General features: G+C 39.2%; 2 protein-coding genes across 4 annotated transcripts; one reads left to right on the top strand and one right to left on the bottom strand.

Moving 5' to 3' along the window:
• Nucleotides 1–1,316: 1,316 nt before the first annotated feature.
• Nucleotides 1,317–5,840, top strand: nrbf2b (nuclear receptor binding factor 2b). 2 transcript variants are annotated; one of them, XM_003977941.3, is made up of 4 exons: nucleotides 1,317–1,755; nucleotides 2,202–2,286; nucleotides 4,410–4,450; nucleotides 4,578–5,840. In XM_003977941.3, the coding sequence occupies exons 1-4, from the start codon at nucleotides 1,672–1,674 to the stop codon at nucleotides 5,223–5,225; spliced, it is 858 nt and encodes a 285-aa protein (XP_003977990.2). In that variant the 5' UTR covers nucleotides 1,317–1,671; the 3' UTR covers nucleotides 5,226–5,840. The 2 variants fall into 2 exon arrangements, with proteins under 2 accessions (XP_003977990.2, XP_011617500.1); XM_011619198.2 differs by lacking the exon at nucleotides 1,317–1,755 and adding an exon at nucleotides 1,771–1,932.
• A 324-nt stretch (nucleotides 5,841–6,164) lies between these two features.
• reep3b (receptor accessory protein 3b) lies at nucleotides 6,165–24,471 on the bottom strand. 2 transcript variants are annotated; one of them, XM_003977940.3, is made up of 8 exons: nucleotides 24,138–24,471; nucleotides 16,658–16,730; nucleotides 15,257–15,333; nucleotides 13,997–14,117; nucleotides 13,794–13,907; nucleotides 8,044–8,209; nucleotides 7,610–7,743; nucleotides 6,165–7,482 (listed from the first exon to the last, which is right to left on the bottom strand). In XM_003977940.3, exons 1-8 carry the CDS (start codon nucleotides 24,167–24,169, stop codon nucleotides 7,411–7,413), a joined length of 789 nt encoding a protein of 262 aa, XP_003977989.1. In that variant the 5' UTR covers nucleotides 24,170–24,471; the 3' UTR covers nucleotides 6,165–7,410. The 2 variants fall into 2 exon arrangements, with proteins under 2 accessions (XP_003977989.1, XP_029694792.1); XM_029838932.1 differs by lacking the exon at nucleotides 24,138–24,471 and adding an exon at nucleotides 16,867–20,184.
• Between the last annotated feature and the right edge of the window lie 1,491 nt (nucleotides 24,472–25,962).

The raw sequence follows: 25,962 nt of genomic DNA, 5'->3' as shown, positions 1-25,962 counted from the left end.
ATACACGTTTCCGTTCAATTTTCACAATAATGTAAATTAAAAGTTTTCACCTTTTCATTACCTCCGCTATGAGATAAGTGACAATCGGCGTCTGTCTTTTAGGAAATGCTGATTTAAAGACGTTTAATTTTTCCTTCCTTAATAACAGCAGCTTTGCAAAGCAAAAAATACAATTAAATTATAATCCAGGCACAAGCAGTGTGCCTGGGGGCAGTCAAAACCTCACTCATGGGTGCTCTCCAGGTAGAGGCAGGGAAAATGCCACAGTGGTTGAGGAGGAAACAGTTGGCGGCAAATTACTGGATTAATGTAAGAGGTCAGAGGGATGATCACCCCACAAAGGGGGTTCTGTTAGTGAGTTGGGAGAAGGAGAAGGCACAAATGGGGACTTTTGGGTTGAAGGGTGATGAGGTGGCCAAGGATATGGGGGTAGGTGTTTGAAAAAACAGTGGTGTGGTCCAGTAGCCCTGTTTGATTATGGGAGATCCGGAAAATAGACCTGGAATTTATTGAAGTCAAGTATAGAAAGAAAAATTCTGATAATAAAAGGGAGTTCTACTCTATTCTGGACAGCAGATATAAGTTCTGGATCCAGATGTATACAGATGGGTGCATCAAAGGATGCACAAATAGATGCAACTGGCTCTGCAATTTTAATACCTTCTAGAAACTTTGAGTATAGCAGTATAGTACATCAAGTGTACATCAGTGTATTGACTACCTAGTTGGTTGAAATACACAGTTCAGTGGTTTTATCATAACTGCATCAAGAAGGCACTCATTTGTAGTGATTCAGTATCAGCATTAACAAGCATTAAAACAGGAGCTTCAAAAAGTCATCAACATTAGTAATAAATAGAGGGAAACATGTAGGGAAGGGGCTTTATGTTGTGTTTTTATGAACCCCCAGCTCAGGGGGGATCTTGGGGAATTAGAGGGCAGATTGGGTGGCAAAGGAAGCAGTGAAGAGCAGCACTGTTGAAAGAAATGAAATTGTCAAAGTCAGAAGGCAAGAATATTATGTAGAAAAGAAAATCAGCAGTGGCAACAAAACTGTGAAGCAGAAGTCAGTACAGAAGAGGGTCAACTCAACGAAGAGAAGGACAAATAGCAGGAAAGAGCAGGTTATAATAACAAGGTTGGGAGATGGGCAGAGCAACTTAAACAGTACATTATATATATACATATATATATATTATAAACATCCAAGTGGGTTTTGTGAGTATTGTCATGAACCAGAAATGAGAGAACACATGCTTTTAATATGCAGGCAGTATAGTGAGGGAAGGAAGTTGATGATGGATGGACTGAGAAAAATGGAAATGGTGGATGGGGATGAGAATTTGGAGTTGCCTGGAGAGTTCAGGCGGGAGAAACGAAATTTTAAAGTTCTGACCTGTACTGGACAAGTGAAAAGAATATAACGATGGAAACGTGAGATAGAGGAGCAGAGGGTGGCGATCGTGAAACAATATGGGTGACAACTGCCGTTAAAACCAAAAGAAGAAGAGGAAGCAGTCAAAAAAATAAGAGAACGTTTCGCTCCGATGACGTCATGACGCATTGACTGTGCTACTCTTGTATCTGCCTTGTGGAAGCGGCTGCGTCTTCCCGACTGTAATTTACACAAGATTCTTAGTTTTCGTGTATTATCATTTGATCGCTGTGCGAATGACCGTCCAGAAGGGACAGAAAGAGCTTTCATGCAATAAAAGAATCGACACAATGGAGGTGGTGGATAGTCCGCTCAATCTGGTTAGTTTGGTCGCTACTGTTGCAGTAACAAGCTAACGCTCCTCTACGTGGCTCGTCTAGATTAGCTGCATTTAGTTAGCCACATCTCAAATGGAGTATCAGTTCCTACTCTCCTGTTTGGTCCGGCTTCCTGTTTTTCTTGGACGGAAAGTCAACGTTTCTATGAGCGTAATTCAGGTGTAATTCTATTGTTAATACGTTACATTTCCGAATAATTTGTTGTCATGCAGGACCTCAGCTGGTTTAGTATGTTAACTTTTAGGTTATTTAACAATGCGACTTTGAGAGCACATAAGGAAAAATATTCGGAAAGGTTTGTCCTCAAATTATTATTAATTATTCGTGATGTATTGGGTGCCTAATATTGATATTTTTAGAAATTGTGCAAATTAGCTGAGGACCTGTTTCTATGTTGCAAAATAAGGGGCTATTCTGTGTGTCTGCAGGCTCATCAACATTGTAGGAAGGCAGATCGACTGTTGGCAGCTGGAAAATATGAAGAGGCCATTTTATGTCACGGAAAAGCAGCAGGTACATTTTGGAATTTTATTAAAACTTTTATTAAATACATAATAGATTGTTTTATGGTCCAAACATATGAGCAAATGTGAGGGGTTCTTTTGGCTTGAGAATGGCTTAAATGACTCCATATTGATTTTGTTTAGATGATTGGTGTGTCCAACAAAAGCTCCTGTAACAGGGCCTTTGTGTCATGATATGTTATGGGGCGTTTAATTTCACAAAATATGGTCCACACAGAATTTCCGGTGTCCTGCATTTCTTCTTCTGTGTGTCCCCTATAAAAGTGATGGTGATCCTTCCGCCTCTCCCCTTTTGCAATATACTCTTGTGGGAGAGGTGGGTGTCTCATTTTCCATCACATCAATTTGGATTAGTTACGTTTGGTTCTCTGTTCATACATTTATGTATTCTAATTGATTGTTTAATGTGTTTGTTTATTCATGTTATAAATACAATAGAACATACCAGCACTTAAATATGAAGTTTAAACAGTTTCGACCGTTAGCTTACTTGCCATGACGAGTTTCGCTAATGTATGTCTGTCTTCCCGCCTTGTGTGTGTCTAGGAACAGAAGCGGGCTGTTAACTGTTTATTCGTATTTTTATTTGTTGCTGTCAGGTATGTAACTAGTTGTATTGGCCCCTTTTGCAATATACTCTTGTGGGAGAGAATAAAAAGATAATCCTGGACACGAGAGTCTCATTAAAACACAACGCGGAGTTCCACCAGTTACACTCCCATTTTTGGTGTAAAATTAAAATTAGTATACTGTTCATTATCCACGATTTGGCTGATTCCAAAAAGAAAACACTGCACTTTAAGGACTATTCTTAGTTTGTTATTTCATGCAGCCCTAATTTGTTATATTTGTCGTCTGTTACTTTCATTTACCTCATATAGAATTTATAATTGTGTCATTTACCATGTTGAAGTCCTACTGTCTGTACGTGCATTTGCCAATAACTTTCCAGTAAGGTTTTCCCTAACCACTTTAATTGACTTTTTCCTAACATGTTGATTTATGTTTCCATCTCTATCCATTTTCCTAGCTCTATCTGTGCTGTATCCCTGGGTTTTTAGCTCGCTGCTTCTCTGAGTTTGTCCTTTTTGCACCATTTGGAAAGTTGTGCTGTTATCATTTGATAAGCAAGTTTTATAATTACCTCTGCCAATAGGTGACAGCTGGCTTTTGCTTGTTTGACTGTTGATGAAATATCTCAAAAAAGTATGAATGGATTTTAATGAAATTTTTCAGGAATTGTTGCTATTAGGCCAAGGAAGATCTCTATAAATTTTGGTGATGTTATGGATTCCGTCTCCCGTCCAACATTCTTTACCATGGTCATTCGTGCCATTGGAGCTCTGCTTGTTTCGTTTTTTGCAGCATGATACACTGTTCACCTCTCCCTTATGACAGCACACTTAAGGGAGAAGAGAAGTTCTTCACAAGTTCCTTGTTGGTTTAAGCCAGTGCATTTGGTGGGTTCTGTTACCAGCCCAGACCACTTGTCTGGGCCGTCCTCCATCAAAAGCCCCTAAAGTGTCTTCTGAGGTTGTGTTAAATTGCTTCTTTTGAGAATGTAAGCATGATAGAGAATTTTAAATGTTTTGTACACATTTATTGGCATAATAGGATAGAAATCTAAAGTTAATTTATAAACAAGTTTCACGTTTGTACCATGCAAGAAAAGTCACCACTTGTGCATCTGTATATGCTTGTGATCTTTATATGCTTGCAGTATGTGCTTGTGCTCCATTATAATCAACTGATATGCCCACCTTTTTGTTCACTTATTGATTGTATTGTTTTGGTTCAAATGCAACATTGATCCAAGATAATCAAATCATACTTAATATACACACTTCTTAACTGATGCTACGGTAATATAATTGTCATTACTATTTCATCGTTTGTCAGTAGCAAGAATGGATCAGGTGCCTGATGCCACGCCGGACAGAGAGCTCAAAAAATCTATGAACACATTCGTATATTTATTGAGTCATAGCATCACTATTTTTAATAGAATTGTCAGAAATATGAAATTGCATGTCTGTAAGGTAATGTATTGATGAATGATTTTCACTGGTTGCCTCTGGACATTTATGTTTGGCTGTTGTTTTTGTTGTCCAGACCTTTTGACAGAGGCTATGAAGACATCAAAATTTGACCAGGTAAGAAATGTCTTTGATTTTCATACAGGTTATGTCTGTCTACTGTCTTCTGGTGAGGACAGTTGCCCAGGTCGTTTCATGGTTTTGGTGTTTTCAATCATGTATGTTAACATCCGTGTTCTCATAGGCTTGTCTGTCCATGGAGCTGCAGAGAGATAGTCACATCAAACAGCAAAAACTTATCCAAGAACGTTTGAAGAGAGAGGCTCGTCGGGAGGCTACAAAGGCTCAAGCGAGTGTAGCCCAAACATCCAACACCCCAGCCCTCCTTAGCCAAACCCATTCATCAATGCATGGAGGAGTCAAGGAAAGAGAATTTGACACTCTGCTCTACCAAATTCAGAGACGGCAGACAAGAGCGGCACACCCTTTGACTCCACCCCTCTCAGGATCCAGGACCACTAAAGATGACAAAACTCGTCTGGAGGAGCAACAGACCACCATTGAGGATCTGCGGCGCCTTGTTGACCACCTCATGGATGAAAACCAGCGGCTAACAGCTGACAAGAAGAGGCTGGTGGCAGAAAATGCTCGCCTGCGCTCTGAGTCTGCAGACTTTGTGGAACGTTCAGAGCTCTGGGTGCTCCCACAGGCAGCTGCTGTACAGGAAAGAAGAAGCACAGGAAAAGTGGGAAGTGAGATTGCCATTCCACAGCTGCCTCCACTGGAGATGCCGGCACAAGAGGATCTATATATGTATGACTTGCCACCCCTGGAGCTACCAGAGGATATAGAGAACGAATTGCAGGAGCTGTTGGATAGAGATAAAATGTGATTTCTCTTTCTCTTTCTCTTGCATACACATACACACAATATATCTGTGAACATATAGACAGACGTGTATAAAAGTGCAACAATATAAAGGATTAGTGAGTCCATGACACAGAAAGTATGTTCTAAGGTCAAAAATTATATGAATAAGGTCATTTATGGAGCCGTGATTGTGTTAATCAAGAGAGCAACAAGTAAAGCATGTTAAAATGAGTCTTAGCAGTTCACTTAATACTACATGGAAAGAGACCCATGAATCTAAGAACAATGTGGCTGTTTCTGTAATTGCATTTACAGTATAGTCTTTAATGTTGAATGTCATTTGTTCCTTTTATTTTAGCATATTAGTATTAGATATAAAACATGAATGAAAATTCACATTACAGTATGAAATAAGACAATTACTATAAGGGTAACCAATTAAGACAATTTGTATAAACTTAAAAAAAATCGAGGTGAGAACCTCACAGGTAAGTGCAGGTCTAACTGTCCACACTGGCCACTCTAATACAGACAGGTCAGGTGATTCAAACAGAACTGCTCATTAATATATGTTTGCATCAATTTGTTTTTATGTATGTGAGCAAGTTTTGAAAATAATAAAAAATTGTTCTTTGGAGATCGAATTTCTGTACCACATCTTAACTAAATTTGTGGGAGTTTCTTCCCAGTTTTTTAGGGCTATTAAGGAATATTCATGTTGGCAAACACGGTGCTGACACCATTTCCAAAGAGGAAAGCTTGAAGGAACTGATTAAATCTTCAAAGATGTTGAGATCTAAATTTGCTGTTAAATCTTAATGAGGACCCTTGGAGAATGAATTTATGTCTTCAGTCCATAACATCTGCTAAAAAAAATGTATGGCTAGAATTTCTGAATGAACATGTAAAGCCGATCAGACTGACTATTCTTCTGGACTTGCAAGGAGAAAAAAAACACAACTTTGTCTTTAAAATAATATATTTACTATACTTGTACTGCAATAATTAACACACCACATTCCCCCAAAATAGTTTAAAAAGCAGCAGAAACAAAGCTTTGGTAGTTACTGAAAATCCTTTCGTTACCATTGATTGACTTGTTTTGGTTTTACTTTCAGGCTCATTTGTTGAAGCTCCCATGTTGACTATGCCATGCCATATTTCCATATGGAAATAATATTCCTACCATGCCAACATGGCTTCTAAGATCAAAGTTGCTGCTCACTGCAAGTGCCTCAACAAGAATATGTACAATCAGGTTTAAAATGAATGCAAACATGTCCACACACCCACACTAAGTGTTAAAAGTAACATATCATATTTATGACAATTCCATAAACTTCAGATGTTTAGCTGGGTCTGCTGTTATCCAAAAAAATACTTTCCGATATGGATTTTTTTTTTAATGATAAATAACCCGTGAGATGAAAAGCAATACAGCATTGACAAAAATGTCTTAGGAGGCATATGTGCAAAACCAGGTTTTACAATACAAAAGATCATCTTTCATTTTATAAGTAAAAAAAACATAATCTTCAGTAAGATTAGCAATAAATTTACAACCAGATAGAATACAAATATAATAAAATTATGCAGGACCTTCATGAGATAGGTCTTTTGCACCAGTTGAAGTTTGTTTAATTTTCAGTATAATAGCTGATTTTACCTGAAATTTATTTTGCTTTCCTAGTCACTATTGTGATAATGTACAAACATTTGAAAAATATTTTATTTGAATATTTTTCACATATATAAAATATTCTGTTTATTTGGGATGCATCTATATAAATTAATATTTTCACTATCAATGGCAGAAGAATTCCATAAAATCCTCTGAAATTGCTGGTATTGCTGTAGCGTTGGAATTTTTTTTTCCACAGCCTCGAAATTTCTTCTGCCATTATCTCACACCCTCCAATTTACTTTTGTTAGGAAATTCTTTATAAAGAATGCCATATTAGAAAGGAGTACCATAAACTGATATAAAAAGAAACAAAAACAAATGTTGAATCTAAATTAAAAATTAAATTAAAAAAAATATAACCACACTAGTTCTAATGATATAGTAACAAATATAAGAAAGGAATCAATAATGAGTAAGTGTTAATCAGGATGAAAATTCACAGCTGTAAAAGATGCTGAAATCACATCCAATCAACACACTCCTCTGTGAATGTGTGTTTTAGGAAGTGTGTGTCTGTGACTGATCACATTCCATAGTTTACGGAGCTCAGTGCTGATCTCTTCTTGCCTTTTATCTTCAATGATCCATAACGAGCCTGCAGACAAAATAAGTTTAATAAGTTTATATACTGTTCATGCAATATAAAATATGTCAAGTGATTGTGAGTCAGAAAATGAAAATGAGTCAGTGATTGAAGTATGAGTCAGTGATGGAAGTCTTACATCTTTGCGAACTCTGGATCTGGTGATCTTGACACTCTGCGATCGTCTGAGTCCTCTCTGAGTCAAAGCTTCATCTTCAGAGAAGGTTGGGTCAGCGTCCTCATCGGTCCTTTCCCCATTGTCATAAAAGTACTCTAAAATATGAAAACACAGATATATCAGCATTAAACTAATCCAGACTGTTTCATGACACGTCCAAAAGCCAGGGTGCTGTAACTATGACACAAATAAAAATTTTAGTTAGAGAGATTTGTTAGAAAACCTGGGATAGGCTAGATCAACTAATCTGAAGTTGATGCTGAAGTTAATAATGAAGTGATCTCAAAGAAAAGGATTTTGAAATCTGGCACCGTAGTATTTGTTATTAGTAATGCAAGAAACGGCCCCAGTGTGAGTGTACCTCGTAATCTGTGTTTGTGTGTTCACGGACATACCATCTTCAGCAGCAGAATCAGCGTTTTGAGACCTCCGAACTGCAGGGCTGGCTGAGTGTGAACTGAAGTGAAAGAACTGGTTTCCTCCCCTATCATCCTGCTGGTTTATTTGTGTGAGGTCGTGCATACTCAGGCTACGAAGCTTTTCTGTTATGGCACCCTGACCCTGCAATATGTAAGTGGTACAAAACAGCTTTTCAAAACCTCAAAGAAAGAGCACAAAAATCCCAACTGCCTAGATCTTTCTATATTTTTTCTTTTTTTACTTTTTAAAAATACAATAGGACCGACATACAGTACAATGATGAATAACCACATCACAACAAAACTTGACATGAGAAGAAGACAACAAAACACTCTAACAGTCATAACTGAATTTGTTATCCACCCTCTTTCTCAAAGAAAATGATTTATTGTTCACATAAGAATCCTCTGACATGCTTCCATAGTCAAAACCCTGTACAAACTCTATGTAGGGGTCCCATATTATCACAAAAAGTCCGTCCCTATTTTTCATCTGAAAAATCAACTGTTAATATTTGGCTAATTTGGTCAATTCTCCCAGCCAATCATTCAATGGGATAGAAAAAAATATTTGAAACATTTAACTCAAAAACATCATCTTCCATACATGGAGGAAGGCACAAAAAAGAAACAGAACACAAAATGATAGATTTACTGTTTTGAAGTTAGATTGTATGGATTCTGTGATTGTATATTATAGTAAAATTCAAACAGAGATAATTACTGAGATAACCTCTGATTTTAATTTGGATTTTCAGAAGTTTAGGTTCTTCTGATCATATAACTTCTGTACTGGCGTCTCTTCATTGGCTTGCCATTAAATTTAGGAAGGGGGGGGGGGGGGGGGGGGGGGGGGGGGAGGTCGAGCATTTAGCTATCAGGCTCTCCTGCTGTGGAACCAGCTCCCTGTCCAGGTACGGGAGGCTGACTCCATCTCTAATTTTAAGATTAGACTTAAAACCTTCCTCTTTGAAAAAGCGTATTACCACTAGTTGCAGTTACTATCCTAGACAGACAAATTATCATACTTAGGGGGTCGTCTAATTATTAGGTTAACATCTTAGTTATGCCTGGGATTCTGTAAAGCGGCTAGAAACAACTTTGATTTTAACAGATGCTATATAAATAAAGATTGATTTGACTTGATTCTGTCTTTATTCCATACTGTCTGGATTTACAAGTAAAAAAGGTGTACCAATAAAAATCCCAACTTCTCACAAAAAATGAAAGTGAAAACATGATGTAAAAAAGGAAAAAAATGCTGCATGAAATGAAATGGGGATGATCTGTTTATGCTTCTGACACTTTTTACCTCACACAGTAGTCTGTTGACAAATCAGCTGTCAAAAACTCTAATGAAAAAAGGATATCAGCAGAGAAAGATGATTAGCATTTAGATAAGTCAGAAGAGACAAAAATTAAAATCTAAATAATTCAACATGGTTTTTTATCTAAAAAAATATAGTGGCTTAATTTTAAAGCACAAATGTCATCTTCCGTGTGAGTTGGACAACAAGCAGAAGGAGCAAAGCATTTCCTGGCTGCTTTTCAACAACACTAAAATTTCCTAGGAAACACTAAGGTATGGTTTGAAATCATTTGCCTCGATAAGACTTGTCTTTCCCCTACAAGGTGTGAAATGTAGAACAAATAGAAATAGCTGTGTAAAATTGCATAAGCATAGTCACACATAACAACACAACTGGATATGTCATCTAAAATCAAAGTGAACGTTTACATACAAAAACAAAAATACAAGCACTTTAGGCTCTGTTAGTACAGTTCACTGAAGAACAAGGTCATAATGGAATGCTAGAAACCAAAATGTATTTAATAAGAAATGGCAGAATGATTTAAGAATAAAAAAAACTCCATCACAGAGACAAAAAAGACAAAAGGAGGATAAGTCTAGCCTGCAAACAGAGGCGAATGCCCATCTGTCTTGCTCAGTAGCTGTCAAGCTCAACGGTTAATCATTGTATGTCAGGCATGTCAATGAAATGCAGTATTTAAGGATTATGATCTAATTAATTATGGAAATAATTTCACATGGACCACCAGATCATATTTTATGATGATGAATTTAGCTGTTGACATTTTGTGTTGCGAAAACATGTTTGAAACAACTCTTGTCCAAACAACTCTTTAAGAAGCCTCCAGTTGATCCAAAATGCTGCAGCCAGAGTTCTGACAGGTATTGACAAAAGAGATCACATTACTCCTGTACTGGCGTCGCTTCATTGGCTGCCCGTCAAATTTAGAATAATTTTTAAAACCCTTCTTTTGACCTACAAGGTCCTCAGAGGCCTAGCTCCATCCTACCTGGAGCAGCTAGTGATACCTTATCAGCCCAATAGACCGCTCCGCTCTCAGAATGCTGGTCTACTTGTGGTTCCCAGAGTTTCCAGGAGTAGAATGGGGGGCCGAGCATTTAGCTACCAGGCCCCCCTGCTATGGAACCAGCTCCCTGTCCAGGTACGGGAGGTTGACTCCATCGCTACTTTTAAGATCAGACTCAAAACCTACCTCTTTGAAAAAGCTTATTGTTACTAATTCAGTAGTTCTAGTTACTATCATAGACAGACAAATTATCATACTTAGGGGGTCGTCTAATCGTTAGGTCACATCTTAGTTATGCTGTTATAGGCCAAGGCTGCCGGGGTCCGGAAACATGATCACCTGACAGGCCTCTGTCACTCCACTGGGTCATGCTCTGCTCTCCTCTCCTCTCCTCTCCTCTCCTCTCCTCTCCTCTCCTCTCCTCTCCTCTCCTCTCCTCTCCTCTCCTCTCCTCTCCTCTCCTCTCCTCTCCTCTCCTCTTCCTCTCCCTCTCCTCTTCTTTCCTCTCCTCTTTCCCCTCCTCCTCCTTCTCCTCTCCTCTACCTCCCCTTCACTCTACTTCTCCTCTCCTCTCCCCCTCTCCTCTCCTCTCCTACCTATCCTATCCTCTACCTGTCCTCCCCCTTCTCCTCTCTCTTTACCCAGCCGGCCATCAGCAGGAGGGTCCCCCTACATGAGCCTGGTCCTGCTCAAGGTTTCTTCCTGTTAAAGGGGAGTTTTTCCTTGCCACTGTTGCTTGTCTGGGGTCAGGCCCTGGGATTCTGGAAAGCGCCTTGAAACAATTTTGATTGTATAAGACGCTATATAAATAAAGATTGATTGATTGATTGATTGATTGATTGATTGATTGAAATAAATGTGAGTGGTTTAGAGTCAGGTCTTTTTAGAGCCAGCCCCTAGTACAGGCCTGGCCAACCCGCGGCTCCCGAGCCGCATGCGGCTCTTTGCCTGGTTTCATGCGGCTCTAACGTTCATATCAAAGTTTGGGTTTGTGTTTTTTTAATGTGCGCGTTCGCTTCGCTTAAGTTCAATACGATGCTTTCGCCAAACGCACATGCGCGTTAGATGAAAATACTACAAAGTTTCTCAGTAGGGACACGATCTTTTGAGTAGACAATTAATGTCAAGTTCGCCTTCAAAATGGCAGGAAAAAATGCACAGCCAAACGAGAAAACCTGCACGAAAGCTTCGTGACTCGGTTCCGCGATCTACAACTGAAAAGGCCACAGATTGCATTCTTCGTTGCCCCTTTTAATGTGGAGCCGCACTGTTTGAAAGCCCCGCTAGTCACAGGTGAGGCTGCAGCTGAGTTGCAGATTATCGATCTTTGTGAGGAGGACCAACTGAAACCTGCTTTAAGGGAAGGGGCCATTGAGTTCTGGAAAAGTGTGCCAATGGAAAAATACCTCAATGTCAAATGTGCTGCGCTTAAGATACTGTCAATATTTGGGTCAACATACGTCTGCGAGTCTGTGTTTTCTACCCTGAAACACGTGAAACCAAAGCATCGATCTGTTCTGACTGACACCCGTGTGAAAGAATTGCTTCGCGTGGCAGCAACTGAATACAAGCCAGATTTGAAGAGGATTGTTCAAAGCAAGGAAAGTCTCACTAAGCAACATGCATAGTAAGAGAGAGAAATTTTTTTTTTTTAATTGTTATATTTTTGTTTGTGGACTTAGTTGAACTGAGAGTTTGTGTGTGTGAGACAGTGCAATGTTCATTGTTGAAAATTACTGGCCCGTGGTCTGTAGAAGTCAAATTCTGTCATTATCATGTTGGTGTGTGACATTTACAATAAATCTAGCTAAGCAGGGGTCTGTGTGTGTGAGGAAGGGATGAGGTGATGTTCACGTGTGCCCATGTGTATGATGTGGCTCTTTGCGGTAACACAGTAAAAAATGTGGCTCTTAGGCTCTGACTGGTTGGCCACCCCGGCCCTAGTGGATCTTAGATGGCATTGCAAATAAAGTAACTTTCACCTGACAAGTTTACATCCATCTTTTATACAGTTTCCAGATTCATGGAAACTGGGCAGCACATATGCTTTGTGAAAAGTAGGGGTTGTGCTAACATACCGATCAAATACAACTGCTTTTAAAGAACAAAGGCTGTGTGCCCAATAAATGTGATACAAACCCACAAAATCATTGTATCTTGAAATGTGTAAAACAGCACTTGACTTTGTGTTACTTAAGTTATTCATTCAATTCTACCCTGCCCCACCTCCGTCAAAATATGCTCGTTCTTGAGACATCATTCTAAGGAGCAGTGCTCGTTATCAAGTCCTGATGGCATGCAAAGTTATGCATTTTCTTAGCTGAGTGTCACTTCTTGCATGAGTATTTGATACAAAACATTGTTTGGACATGAAGGAGAGAAATCTCACAGTATTTCAATACCTCAAGAACAAGCCCATGGTAGGATATATCTTGCAGTATTGTAAAGCATGTCAACAATATTAATGTTCAAAGCTATGCAGTGTGATTTTTATACCATTATTCAAGTATTAAAGAAAAAAATAAAGACATGGAAAAGTCTTTAAAAATTTAAGAACAACTTAAACAGAAGCTTCCTGTGTCTCAAGCTTTGAAGAATCAAAGGGGAAAAAGTACTTGCAGGAATGCACCTCAGTGTGGAAATTGTTTTTTTTAAGTGCAGAAAAAGTTTGAGGTCAGTCTGAAACTGGAAAATCCAAATTTCTGTTTTAATGTCTCAAGTAAATAAAAATATCTGAAATGTCAGGGAAGCCTGGCAGTGTTACAGTGTGTTTCTCTGTTACCTTCTCTCCTTTGTAATTCTAAAAATTCCCATGATTTCAATTTCTCTGCCAGTTTTATTCAACGTTACTTATATAGCATCTGTTACAATCAAAATTGTTTCCAGGTGCTGCATCTTGTCATAAGTCTTCCTTTTTCAGTCTCTGTAATTTTCATGACATAAGGTGTGCAGGGACAAGGGCGAGTTTTTGTTATTCTTGTGCTCTCTTGCAGCTCTGACATTGACTGTTTTTGTGTAGAACCCCATCTCTTTATATCGTTATATGGTAAGACCGAGGATTATTTATCATGATATTACTGATACCGTTACATCCCTAGTGTATATGGATCATATCTGACATTTCCAAATAGTTCTTCACTTCCTGTTCCCTATCTGAATTTTGCACATCATCAGAATCGCATGACTGCAAACCACCTCATAAAATTGAATAAATATTGTCTCAACACAGGTGAAGGTTAATAGGAAATGTATCTATTGCCAAAAATCCCCTCAGAAGGATCTGAAAGGAACGGCCTCTAATTTTTAGTAAATGATAGAGATAGAAATCATAGAGCACACTGTCAAAAAGTATAGATAAATATACTGTAAATATAGCAATAACTTGCCTTGACAGCTGCAGAAACAGCAGCGGTGGCTGCAATGCTTAGGCCTTGTTTTCCAAAGCTTACCATGGTCTCATAGCTTCTCTCTTTGGCCTGCACAATATACTCATCTATTTCCTTTAGGAAGAAATAATTCAGAAATTGTGAACAAATGGTTTTACTAATATCTTCAGAAACAAGTAGATTCTGTTTGCAGGAGTTCTCACTCTTTCTTTGGAGGACAGCAGAGGATGTAGACATTTCCTGTAAATCAAACTTGCTCCTCGTGTGTATGGAGACAGCAGCCAGATGACAACTGCTATCTTCAGTTCACAGTACAGAGGAAACCTGGGTGGCACATGTTACATGAAACAAAACAGACTGATAGCATGTAGAATATGATCAATTCAAGCATTTAAAAATGTGATGTGTCTACACTATGAAATTGTCAATAGCAACCCAATTAAACCCCTGTTACATTGCTCAAAAATAGCTGTTGGCATTGTGAAAGGGTTGGCGCGGCATTTCGTCCTGGGTCGAATGACCTTGCAATCAAAATCAGATTCCAAATTAATAACCAAAATTAGCGGGGACAACATAGGTGGCCTGTAATATGAAAGCCATCCTGCTGAATTACTTAATGACACTGGTGTACCCACCTGTCCCATTCTAATTTTGTCACAACTTGTTTAGCAATATAACTTTATAAAAATAGAATTTGTAACTTTATAGATCATGGCAGCAAACTGACAAGGATCATAAACTGCTCAGTTTCTGGGGAGAAGAAGAGATATGGCGGCAGATTTTGGAATAGTGCGGGGCAGTTATTTATGGCTATATTAACACCTTATGACACAGAGAGTGGCCTTATTATGAACTCAGCACTGGCTAAAGCTCCAGAGAGCTCTCCAGCTCTCTGTGCATCCTTTACTGCTCATCCTCAGGAATTCAAGACTCACACAGACACATTATTTGCTAATGTAAATTTATTTTCAAAAATGTGTTTAGACAAATTCTTTGGGATTTACTCCTTCGCTTAGTAGCCCAATCAATGGAGCAATATATTCGCCAAAATCGTCAAATTTCATCCATTAAAACCTTTCTAGTCATGAATTCCATCTGCATTTGCTAAATTATTGCTCGGACATTGTTTAACCTGCACTGTGCTTGTAAACTCTGCAAATTGGGCAAACTTGCAAAGCACTAAACAATAATGCTAACCATCACCTCGCTGACATTCATGCTGTCCATTGTTTACCTCGCAGTATTTCATTGCATGTATAGGTGTAATGATGACGTTGTTGATGCAATAAAGCTGAGAGGGAGGGAAAAAAACAGCCAAGCCACTCTCAGCAGGAGGTCAGAGCTGGTATTGCTGGCAATGTGAAAATGTCCAAATGCTAAGCCAAGGCAGTTTGGCCTGCGTTAGTGAAAGCAGTATAATTTTGTGTAGATAATAATAGCACCTCATCGTGTGTTAAGCTTACCATGATAGTGTTAGGTCAGTGATGGTCTCTGCCACAGTATAAAGAGCAAACACAATCCAATACATCATCCATCGTACCTACAAAAACAAATAGGAACAATGTATAATAAATATCAATAATAATAATACATGTTCAGCTAGTATCTACATTAAATCACAGCGCACTTGACCAAGTCAACAACACAGAAAGGGCTTAAAATAGTTTGATTCATTTTCTGTAAAAACAGTTTAAAATACTAATTACAGTAAATTATTACCACCAAGTAATAATAATGCAGTAAAATGAAATACAGCCTACTGTATTTGCAATATTTTACTAGTCTCCCATTTTTGTGACATTTTCCTGACCAATTAACACAGTATATCAGTCAGCTACATTAAATAATTAAATAAAAAGTGAAATTACAAATGAACTCCGTTTATGAAAATATAATGTTGACACTATTTAGAACTCTTCAACATCCTTGTCCACTTATTGCCGATGATCCTTCACTTCTAATGGCATCAAAAAGACTGAAGGCACAGACCATGCCTGATTATTTTTTTTTCCGCATTGTATTTGACAAGCTTTATCACAAACAAATGCAGTTTTTCCCAATGGCTCCCAAATGAATCGCTGCAGCTACCTACATGTGACTGTGTTATGTGTCACTAATGATGGCGAGTTAAAACAGAGGAAATTTGGAGGACAGCCTCAATGTAGGTAAAGAGTGTTAAAAGGATGGTGACAAAACTCAATTGGTAGACACGCGCCCAAACCAAACGTACCTCAAAACGCTTCACATTTCACATTGGGGAAATACCTAACATTTAAGCCAGATAATGACAAACAGTCTGAGGGGCATTATAAAGTATCTTTTGCCCTCACTCTAGCTTTGCATGCTTCGGATGCTCTGAAGCATGTGTGGAGTAACCAGGAAGTCTTTCCACAATACAAAGAATTGCTTTACTTTTTGCAAACAATGGATGTGACATCATGGATGACAGGAGGATTTACTACCTGTCTGTTCCACGTGTCTTACAATAAAAATGCAGTCAGAAATCCCGAATATTACCCCTCCTGCCATTATTATATGACACTATACCAAAAATAATAATAAAAACAATTTACAATGAAATTTCAAGGTCAGATGGATAATCAGTCACAGATGTGGAGGGAGCCTACTAACTTAACACAGAAAAGCCAGTTTTAGTTGTGAGGCAATAACACTAACCAATAAGGCATTGTGTCGACAACAAAAGACATATCAATTATAATTACAATATGATCTTGGTTCATTTTACTTTGGATATAAAGTTGTTAATGAAGCACAAGCACCTTCAAATGAAATTCTTTGTATGTTGTATGATACACCTGTATGGAATGAAAACCAGGCAAGTCTGCCAAATATGATGTACTTACATACTCTTTGACATTTTTCGTCTTAACAGCTTTATAAGAATAGTATGCAGGGTAGAGCGTTCCAAACACCAGCCTGCAATGGAGCAAATGGACAGCAGGACGTTAGATATTATCTATGTTGTCTTGTTAAAACACAGATAAAATGTATTTATTAAAAAATAATAATAAATTCTCAGTCACCTTCACAGTGTGACTTGCAAATGACTCACTTGTGATGGGTAGATTAACAAATGATCCACAGTGCAACCAGAGTTTCTAACACAGCTGTTCTGGTGTGGTCTGGAGTGGTTCGAGCCCCAGCATGGTATTGGGGGAAAGTGCCATTGAGGAAAGTACCACACCCACAGCTCATGGGTCTGGTCATGTAGGACCCCGCAATGAACTAATGACTAATCCAGGGATGGACCCGGCCTTTGACCATATTGTGCACCCGATTCCGTGACCCCAAAAGAGATAAAGTGGTTAAGAAGACAAGCTGTTCTAGTTTTAATATATCCTGATCTTTATGTGGGGAAATTCTGTATGTTGAATAGTATTCTTTGCCAGAAGATGGTGGTGTAAATCACCGCATGTCCTGTTCCAACATAGCGTCCTGACTACACAAACAAGGCCGCTCCTGTCATGAAAATGTCACTGCTTTGGGATTTGCAGAATGCAAACTCTGCAAAATGAAAGTTGCAAGAGACACTATGAAGAGTAGTTCATTTTAGGCTTTCTGCCACTCTGATCAGCTGTATATCAGATCTGAATATGTTTTGCAATGTATGTAATGTGTATGATCGGCCGTAATGTCTTTATTTGCAGATCTGATCAAGGACATCATTGTCATTTTAAAATGTTTTGCAGATGTTCCAGCTGCATACATTGTAGATGGCTTCCGTCTCATACTGCTTTCACACTGAAAGCTTTGACACTGAAAGCAGGATCCTAATGGGTCGGAGACACTCGGGAGCATTAGCCAATGCTGAGTGATCTTATAGCTATTAAGTTTCAAAGTTCATAATAAGACACACCCAGGTGGGCAATATTGCGACAAGTAACTGTGTCCTGCAGAGTGCACAGAATCTGCTGCTGAATCATTTCTCCACAGAAGCCGAGCAGCTTGCTGGTCTCGTGATCATGTCAGTGTGCTGTCACGATGAATAAAAAAAGCTGTGTCATATTACTACACAGGGGGCATAAACAATCCCTAATCTGTGGGATTTCCCAAGGATGATGTACTTTAAGTATACGATTCCATTAAAAATCGTGTAGCTACACTTTAGATTTGTTAATTTGAAAAAATGGGGTAAAAGTCTCTGCACTTCAGGGAACAGTCTCCGTTGACAGGATTTCCATGACGAAATCACAATATGACATGCACATACATCAATATCATCAGGTCATTTATTGGGAAAGCGTTGATATTGCAGCTAAGCCGAGACAACCATTTCACTTTTAGTGACCCTGCACAAAATGCCACAACAACACCAAGAAGACACTTCACTGCACTGACATATTTGTTTGGTAGTGATGCTGTTGCTAGCTGGTGATTAAATTTTCAAAAAGCATTGTCCGTCACATAGTAACAATTCAAACCATATATGCCACAAAGACAGAAAAAAAAATCTTCAGAAAATAATCAAAAAAAAGAACCCTTGTGTCATTTTTGATTTGAGCTCTATGCTACCAAGTGATTGAAAATAGTTTTTGAATTTTGAATACAAAGGTTATTTGTGTCTCAATTTAATTTGGTTTGCCCTTATCCAACTTATATTTCGCCAGTCCTGAATGCCCTCTATAGGTCATTGATGTTTAACCTTTCAAAAGTTGTTCCTTTGCCATTATGCACATTTTACATTACGCCATAACTCTGGTATGTGTCGGGGTCTTAATAAATAGGCAATCAGAAATGCTTGTGATGCTGTTAGGATGTACCCTCCATGTAAGCCTAATTTCAGTCTCACTCTGTAGCTCCAGCTTCCACAGTTTAGAAATGATTCCTTGGTGGATTAGGGTAGTGCCTTGCTTGCAGCTGTTAATATTTATTCTGTAAAATTAAAATTGCATGCCATCACTGATGCAAAAATGGCAGGTCTGAGTTTTCTGAAGCACATTAATATACATAAATTGAAGATTCTTGAGTCATATATGCCATTTTCCTTTGAAAAAGTTTAACAGCACTGATGTTTTGTAGCGATAATGATGCTAGTTAATGATTTAAGTTTAAAAATTAAGTTTAAATTCATTCTCCAACATATAGTGACGATGTAAAACAAACACTGGAATCAATGAGAGGCAGTTGTTTTGCTTTAAAGAAAGCAAAACAGACACGTGTCATTAGTTTAAATGTGCTTTTTTATGTCTTTGTTACATTTATGATTTGAGCTCTGCAACTATGTGATGGACAATAACACTTGTCGAATCTTGAATATGATGGATGCAAACAAATGGAAAAGCTTATTAATACAATTTATATTTACATTGAAATTTCTTGTTAATTCACGCTGTCTATTCGGGATCACAAAGACAATGTTGGCAAACCATGTCATCCCAATGTGCACATTTTTCCTTCCCACCACACAGAATTCCCCATTTTTGCAGACATTGCATGTTGTTGCCATCATGCTTCACTTTGAAATATTTCTAAACAAAACAGACATTTGATTGCCACTTTGATCTTGGAAGCTTTTCATGCAAGCTTCCCCAGCCTACCAGAAACCAGCTAATTGCTCAACACATTGTCTGAACAGTATGCCTACTCACAAAAATATGCAGTACTAGAATCCTTGTCACCAACTTATTGACATTACATATGCCCCAAATGCATGCACTACCCAACTGTATATTTCTATGCACCCATTCTCGACTCTCTGCAAATATAAAATGTTTTAAATATTCAAAGTCATTAAAACATAAATAATCTAATAATTTATCATGATTAAGAAAGCCATTTGTTCTACTGGCACTTTCCACATGATGGCAGTATACTATTTAAAACACTGCGTTAGGCTAATGTTAGATGTCGCCAATGCTTGGATTAATCAAAATGTTAAAATGTTTACGTTAGCACTGCTTTCCCTCATAAAAACAAACAGGTTCAAAATGAGTATTATCACTTGAAGTCAGGTGTTGTGAGCACCTTTGAGTTAGTTATCTGTGTGAAAGACAGTACAAAATGTGTTTGCACCATTAACATACAGCGCAATGTTTGTTCCATTAGGCATTAAGAACTATTTGACTATGGACTGATTCCTGGTAACCTTTCATGTAGAAGAGACACATTGTCCATCTAAAAAGATGAATGCTATAAAGACATTTAAGACAATATCATGTGTCTATTTTGCTACATTTGTTTAAAGCAAAAACTATCATGTGTTATTGTTTTACTTATGTATGTCTTTGTGGTGTTCATGTGTTCAGGTGGATGATGTTTTTGGGAAATTGAATCATGAGCTATTGTAAACCATCCGTGAACCATCACCTTATCGTGGTGGAGGAGTTTGCGTACCCTAATGAGCCTGGGAGCTATGCTGTCCGGGGCAGTTTGCCACTGGTAGGGTCTCCCAAGGCAGATTGGTCCTAGGTGAAGGGTCAGACAAAGAATGGTTCACAAGACCTATCATGGTACATCTAAAAGGGAAGCCGCGAACCCGGCCCGGAGGTTTACCGGGGCCTCACCCTGGAGCCAGGCCTGGGGCTGCGGCTCGATAGCGAGCAAATGGTGGCCGGGCCTACGTCCATGGGGCCCGGCCGGGCCCAGCCTGAACCAGCTACGTGGACACTCCCGTCTCCAGTGGACTCACCCGCAGGAGGAACATGAAGGGTCCGGTGCAGTGTGGAATGGGCGGCGGACCAAGGCGGGGGCCTTGGCGGTCCAATCCTCGGTTATGGAAATTGGCTTTTGGAACATGGAATGTCACCTCTCTGGCGGGGAAAGAGCTGGAGCTTGTGGGGGAGGTTGAGCGCTACCAACTAGATATGGTCAGCCTCATCTCCACACATAGCGTTGGCTCAGGAACCCAAGTCCTTGAGGCGGGTTGGACACTCTTCTACGCTGGAGTTGCTCAGGGTGAGAGACGGAGAGTGGGGGTGGGCTTTTTGCTTGCCCCCAGACTCACTAGTTCGACGTTGGGGTTCTCACGGTCAAGCGAAAGGGTTGCTTCCCTGCGCCTTCTGGTCGGGGAACGGGTTGTGACGGTTGTTTCTGCGTATGCACCAAACAATAGTTCAGAGTACCCACCCTTTTTGGAGGATCTAGGACGGACGCTGGACAGTGTCCCAACTGGGGACTCTATTGTGCTGCTGGGAGACTTCAACGCTCACGTGGGCAACGACAGCGTGACCTGGAAGGGCGTGATTGGGAGGAACGGTCTGCCCAATCAGAACCAGAGTGGTGTTCAGTTATTGGACTTCTGTGCTAGTCGTAGTTTGGCCATAACTAACACTATGTTCAAACATAAGGTTGTTCATCGGTGCTCTTGGCACCATGACGGCCTGGGCCATAGGTCAATGATTGACTTCATAGTTGTGTCAGCTGATATGCGGCCATATGTTTTGGACACTCGGGTGAAGAGAGGAGCAGAGCTGTCAACTGATCACTACCTGGTGGTGAGTTGGATCAGGTGGGGGGGAACCACCTCGCGGACATGGCAGGCTTAAACGCTTAGTGGGGGTCTGTTGGGAACGCTTGGTGGAGGAACCCGTCAGGCTGGTCTTCAACTCCCACCTCTGACAGAGCTTCAACCGCATTCTGAGGGCAGTAGGGGACATTGAGTCTGAATGGGCCATGTTCCGCTCCGCCATTTTCGAGGCAGCTGTAGCAAGCTGTGGCTGCAAGGCCGCTGGTGCTGGTCGTGGTGGTAATCCCCGTACCCGATGGTGGACACCAGAGATGAGGGGAGCCGTTAGGCTGAAGAAAGAGGCCTACAGGTCATGGCTGCTCTGTGGGTCTCCGGAAGCAGCTGACCGGTACAGGTTGGCTAAGCGGGTTGCAGCCGCGACAGTCGCGGAGGCAAAAACTCGGGCATGGGAGGAGTTCGGTGAGGCTATGGAGGAAGACTTTCGGTCTGCTCCGAGAAGATTCTGGCAAACTGTCCGGCGCCTTAGGGGCGGCAGGCGGCAACCCGCCCACACTGTGTTAGGTGTGCGTGGGGAGCTGCTGATGTCTCCTGAGGCAATTATCCGGCGGTGGAAGGAATACTTCCAGGAGCTCCTCAATCCTACCAACACGTATCTTCAAGGTGGAACAGAGTCAGATGACCAGGAGGTGGACCATCCAATTTCAGGAGAGGAAGTTGCCAAGGTAGTGAAACAGCTGCCTGGCGGCGGAGCTCCGGGAGCGGATGAGATCCGCCCGGGGTATCTTAAGGCTCTGGATGTTGTATGGCTGTCCTGGTTGACACGCCTCTGCAATATTGCGTGGACATTGGGGGCAGTGTCCTTGGACTGGCAGACTAGGGTGGTGGTCCCTATTTTCAAGTGTGGGGACCAGAGGGTGTGTTCCAACTATAGGGGATCACCCTCCTCAGCCTCCCTGGGAAAGTCTATGCCAGGGTGCTGGAAAAGAGGATTAGACTGACAGTCCCACCCACAACACCATCTGATTAGTTAAGCGCAGAGTCTCAGCAAAGGTAACTGATAATCAACAAGCAACAACCCACATTACTATGAAATACTCCGTGATATAAGAGGTGTGTGAGTGAGAGAGTAAAAACCTAATGAACATGATTAGCTTTAGCCACCAATCCACTTTCTCTTGTAGCTCTAAACACTCAGCAGACTGAGCAATGGGAAGAATGTCAGTTATGCTGTTAAGGTAGAGAATAGTGCATGTTTGTGAGAAAGCCACATGTGAAACGATACAACTTAGACTATTAACATTTGGGTGAGGCACAATACATTAGCAGCAGCTGTCTGTTCAGATCATAAATGCTGATTATTAAAGTAAAAACACTAGTGTGAAATAAACTGTGTATAGCATTCTTAATATTGAGTACTATTGGAAAATATATTAATTTTTTGATACATCCAGCCTATGATAATGGTGTACATTTATGTCTCAATTGTGTATCAAGTACTTGTTGGTCTAGTTTATGTGTAAGGTGGAGCAGGTGCTGCTGGGCTCCTCAAGCACAGTTTAAAAAAATCCAGAACAGGAAAAACGAGTGACAGGCAGCTGAGTCATTTTAATAGATGTATTCTATTGACCTTTCTCCCAGGCCATACATGTGGCTTTTCCTCACTGAGCAGTGAGAGTGTCCTACAGTATGGTCACAATATACAAATCTACTTAATACAGCACTGAGTGCAAACCTTATCTATCTTTACTTAAAAGTGAGTATCACCGAGAGTTACCTAAGGAAGTGCCAAAAGGTAAAGCATATATGAAAAATGCACTATTTGTGGAAAATAAACTTGAGAAAATTGTAAGTAGACTGACAAAATATGAATAATGAATAATAAAACAAAAGGAATTTTATGAACACCCATAGATGACTGAGCGTCCTTCATTTGGAGCTTCAAGAATAAAGAATTTCGTGACTTGAAATTCCCTTTAAAACCATGAAAGCTGCATCTTCTCCCAGAGTATGGCTTATTGCCCATGATTCCACAAAAAAATGGCAGAGGCTACATCAGCTACATAAATAGCAATGAAGACATAGGAAAGAAAATAAAACTATAAGTTATAAATAAAAATACACACATATAGATAAGAGTGTTGTTTAATTAGATGTAATAATTTGCTGCCGTCCAAGAGCTGGCTTTTGCGGTGGTATAAAATGGTACACCTCAATTTCCCCTGCAATTTATTTCCCTCTGTTATGCCTAAATATGAAAAGGCTGGGCAGGGAGAGGTACAAAAGATACATATGAATCTGAAATCATTACTTGCAAACCAAGGTTTGCCGTTATGAGTATGGATTAAAAATAAATATGATTTAGTTATTGCAAAACCAGCCTTTGATTAAACCTTTAACACCTCACAACCTCCAATGTAACAATCGGGCTAATGTGTAAAAAGTTAAGTATGACTATTCAACTCAAACATCGATTATAAAACAGGATATAATTGGTAATATTTGGGATCCTAACGTTATCGCACTTCCATTTATAAAAAATAAATAAATAAACGAGCTATTGCGAAGGCTTATCATTTCTGAAGCTCTAACAGTGGCGTGGAGTACAGCGTACATCATAACTCCACGCTACTGGAAAATTTGACGATCAAAACCATAAACCAAGTAACATTAGCAATAGACCTTTAAGCAAGTTGAAAGAAGTCATGGGTGTCCCCGACAAGAAATGAACAACGTTTTTGTGACATCGCTGAAAAACAAACTATCATTTCGAGTTGCGAAATGAAGACAAAAATATGTCAGTCCCGTCATACAGTAGCCTGAATGTGGTTAGCCACGTTAGCTACAAAGCTAAAACGTAACTTTTCGGTCATTGTTTATGACACTCAGTTTAGTTGACTGTCGGGCGACTTCGTACTTACACGACACTTCTGGAAATTAACCAGGACACCATATTTTCTCTCTTCAGTGATGCAAAATCAAGAAGGCACCAATTATCAGCCGTGCAGTAGGGAACTTCTTCGGGCCAAAACTTAGATCAATCCAACGAAAGCTAATTAATTATATCTTCAATCAACCAAACAGCATGCCTAAAACTGTGGTGTCTCATATCAATTCTTGTAACTAAAACTATATGAGTGAGATCCTATTTATAAACTTTAAACTAATTTAGTCAACGCCAGAATCATATTTTACTTCTCTCGTTCCCTCCGTCACTCTCTTCTCTGGTCGACTCCTCTCTTTCTTCCTACAATAGGGTGGATTTCAGGTACCAAGGCGTCATCAGAAAGCGCTTACATTATTGGTCACTTATTTCTTTTTTGTGTGGAAACTTTATTGAAAAGAACACAAACACACTCGCACCTCTCTCTCTTTCTCTCTTTCTCTCTCTCTCTCTCTCTCTCTCTCTCTCACGTCTAAAGCAGACGGACAAAAGGTAGAACAAACTTTGGGACTTGTATTAATTAAGATATTCGAGACAACTAACAACAAAAAGAAGAAATAAATAAAGTTAAAAGATAAACTAAAGATAAAATCATATGTGCACACTCTTCTTCAAACCATGTTTCCTATAATTTAACATTTTCCCACTTTTGATAGAGTACACAGATCTTATTATTTCTTATTAATTATATTTTTACATTTAAATGTATTATTACATTTCGTTTTGCACAATATACATCCTTCCAGGTGAGTCCAGAACCTAATATTGAATACAGTAGTGAAATAAATGTATTGTTTTCAATGTCTCAAAATCTAGAGGGGTATAAATTTGTTAACCGTATATTGTGCAAAACCTTAACGTACAATTCTTTAATTTTACTGTTGATACAAAATTTAAACGGTAACAGCAATGCCCTCTGCAAACAATACAGTGATGTGTTATTTTTCTTTTTTTCACAAAAGTGTTATATGTTTATTATTACATTTAACATCCGGATGATAACCATTTTATATTAAAAGTGGGAGCTATCCTTAGTACTTCTTGAATTTGGAAATTAATTTTAATTGTACGAATTAGACCATTATGGATAGATTTCATCAAATAATTGAATTCTTTGTAGCAAGAGAGGAAATTACTTAATATGACAGAATGTATCAAAACTGAGCAAAAGTAGTATCTCCATTATTCTGTTAGATAGTCTTGTTATAACATGTGCAACATAATTCCCAAGCAAGGAGAATCTGTTGAACGTTACCTGCAAGAAGATAATTAAGATCACCTAATGTTTTAAAGATATTTTTGGGATAACATGATCACTGCACCCTGTTTGTGACAAGCATTGTGACACAATTTCACCTATGAAAATGTCAAACTCAATAATGCCCATTGTGATATACCAAAATGAATTAGTAAAATAAAATGAAATTATAAGAACAGTGTTGTCTCCAGATATCTTACAATGTTCCTAAAAAGTGGAGACATTTCTAAAAGAATTACAGACTCAGCAATGTCAGAAAATTCAGGAAGTTCATCAATTTTGAATTTTGCAAAAGAAAACCTATAATTGGCTGACATTATTAAATGTTTCAAGAATTTGTTTTAACAACTTTATACTGTGTAAATAAATGACATTAGCATTAGCCTAATTAAATTACACTCCTCTAAAATGACACAAAATATCCAAATAAATGTGACAGATTGCAGCAATCTGTTTGCTTATGAAGAAAAAAAAAATCCAAAATGTACATTTGTCTGTCACTTTTTATACGATATGTTGATAGCACCAGACGCACCACCTTTTG

The sequence above is a fragment of the Takifugu rubripes genome, chromosome 1 (genome assembly GCF_901000725.2).
Source record: "Takifugu rubripes chromosome 1, fTakRub1.2, whole genome shotgun sequence".
In the NCBI taxonomy this organism is placed as follows: Eukaryota; Metazoa; Chordata; class Actinopteri; order Tetraodontiformes; family Tetraodontidae; genus Takifugu; species Takifugu rubripes.
The sequence above is the reverse complement of the archived record's forward strand: the minus strand, read 5'-3'. Positions and strand labels throughout refer to the sequence as shown.

Excerpts from the sequence above, each read along its gene's own strand:
- reep3b (XM_003977940.3), bottom strand. The coding sequence starts at position 24,169 with ATGGTGTCCTGGTTAATTTCCAGAAGTGTCGT. Across the intron at positions 7,744-8,043 it reads TGATTCTGCTGCTGAAGATG|AGTACTTTTATGACAATGGG; the intron begins GTATGTCCGTGA and ends TTCATATTTTAG. Across the intron at positions 7,483-7,609 it reads GATCCAGAGTTCGCAAAGAT|GCTCGTTATGGATCATTGAA; the intron begins GTAAGACTTCCA and ends TTTTGTCTGCAG.
- nrbf2b (XM_011619198.2), top strand. The coding sequence starts at position 1,846 with ATGGAGTATCAGTTCCTACTCTCCTGTTTGGTCCGGCTTCCTGTTTTT. Across the intron at positions 1,933-2,201 it reads TTTCTATGAGCGTAATTCAG|GCTCATCAACATTGTAGGAA; the intron begins GTGTAATTCTAT and ends GTGTGTCTGCAG. Across the intron at positions 4,451-4,577 it reads AGACATCAAAATTTGACCAG|GCTTGTCTGTCCATGGAGCT; the intron begins GTAAGAAATGTC and ends GTGTTCTCATAG.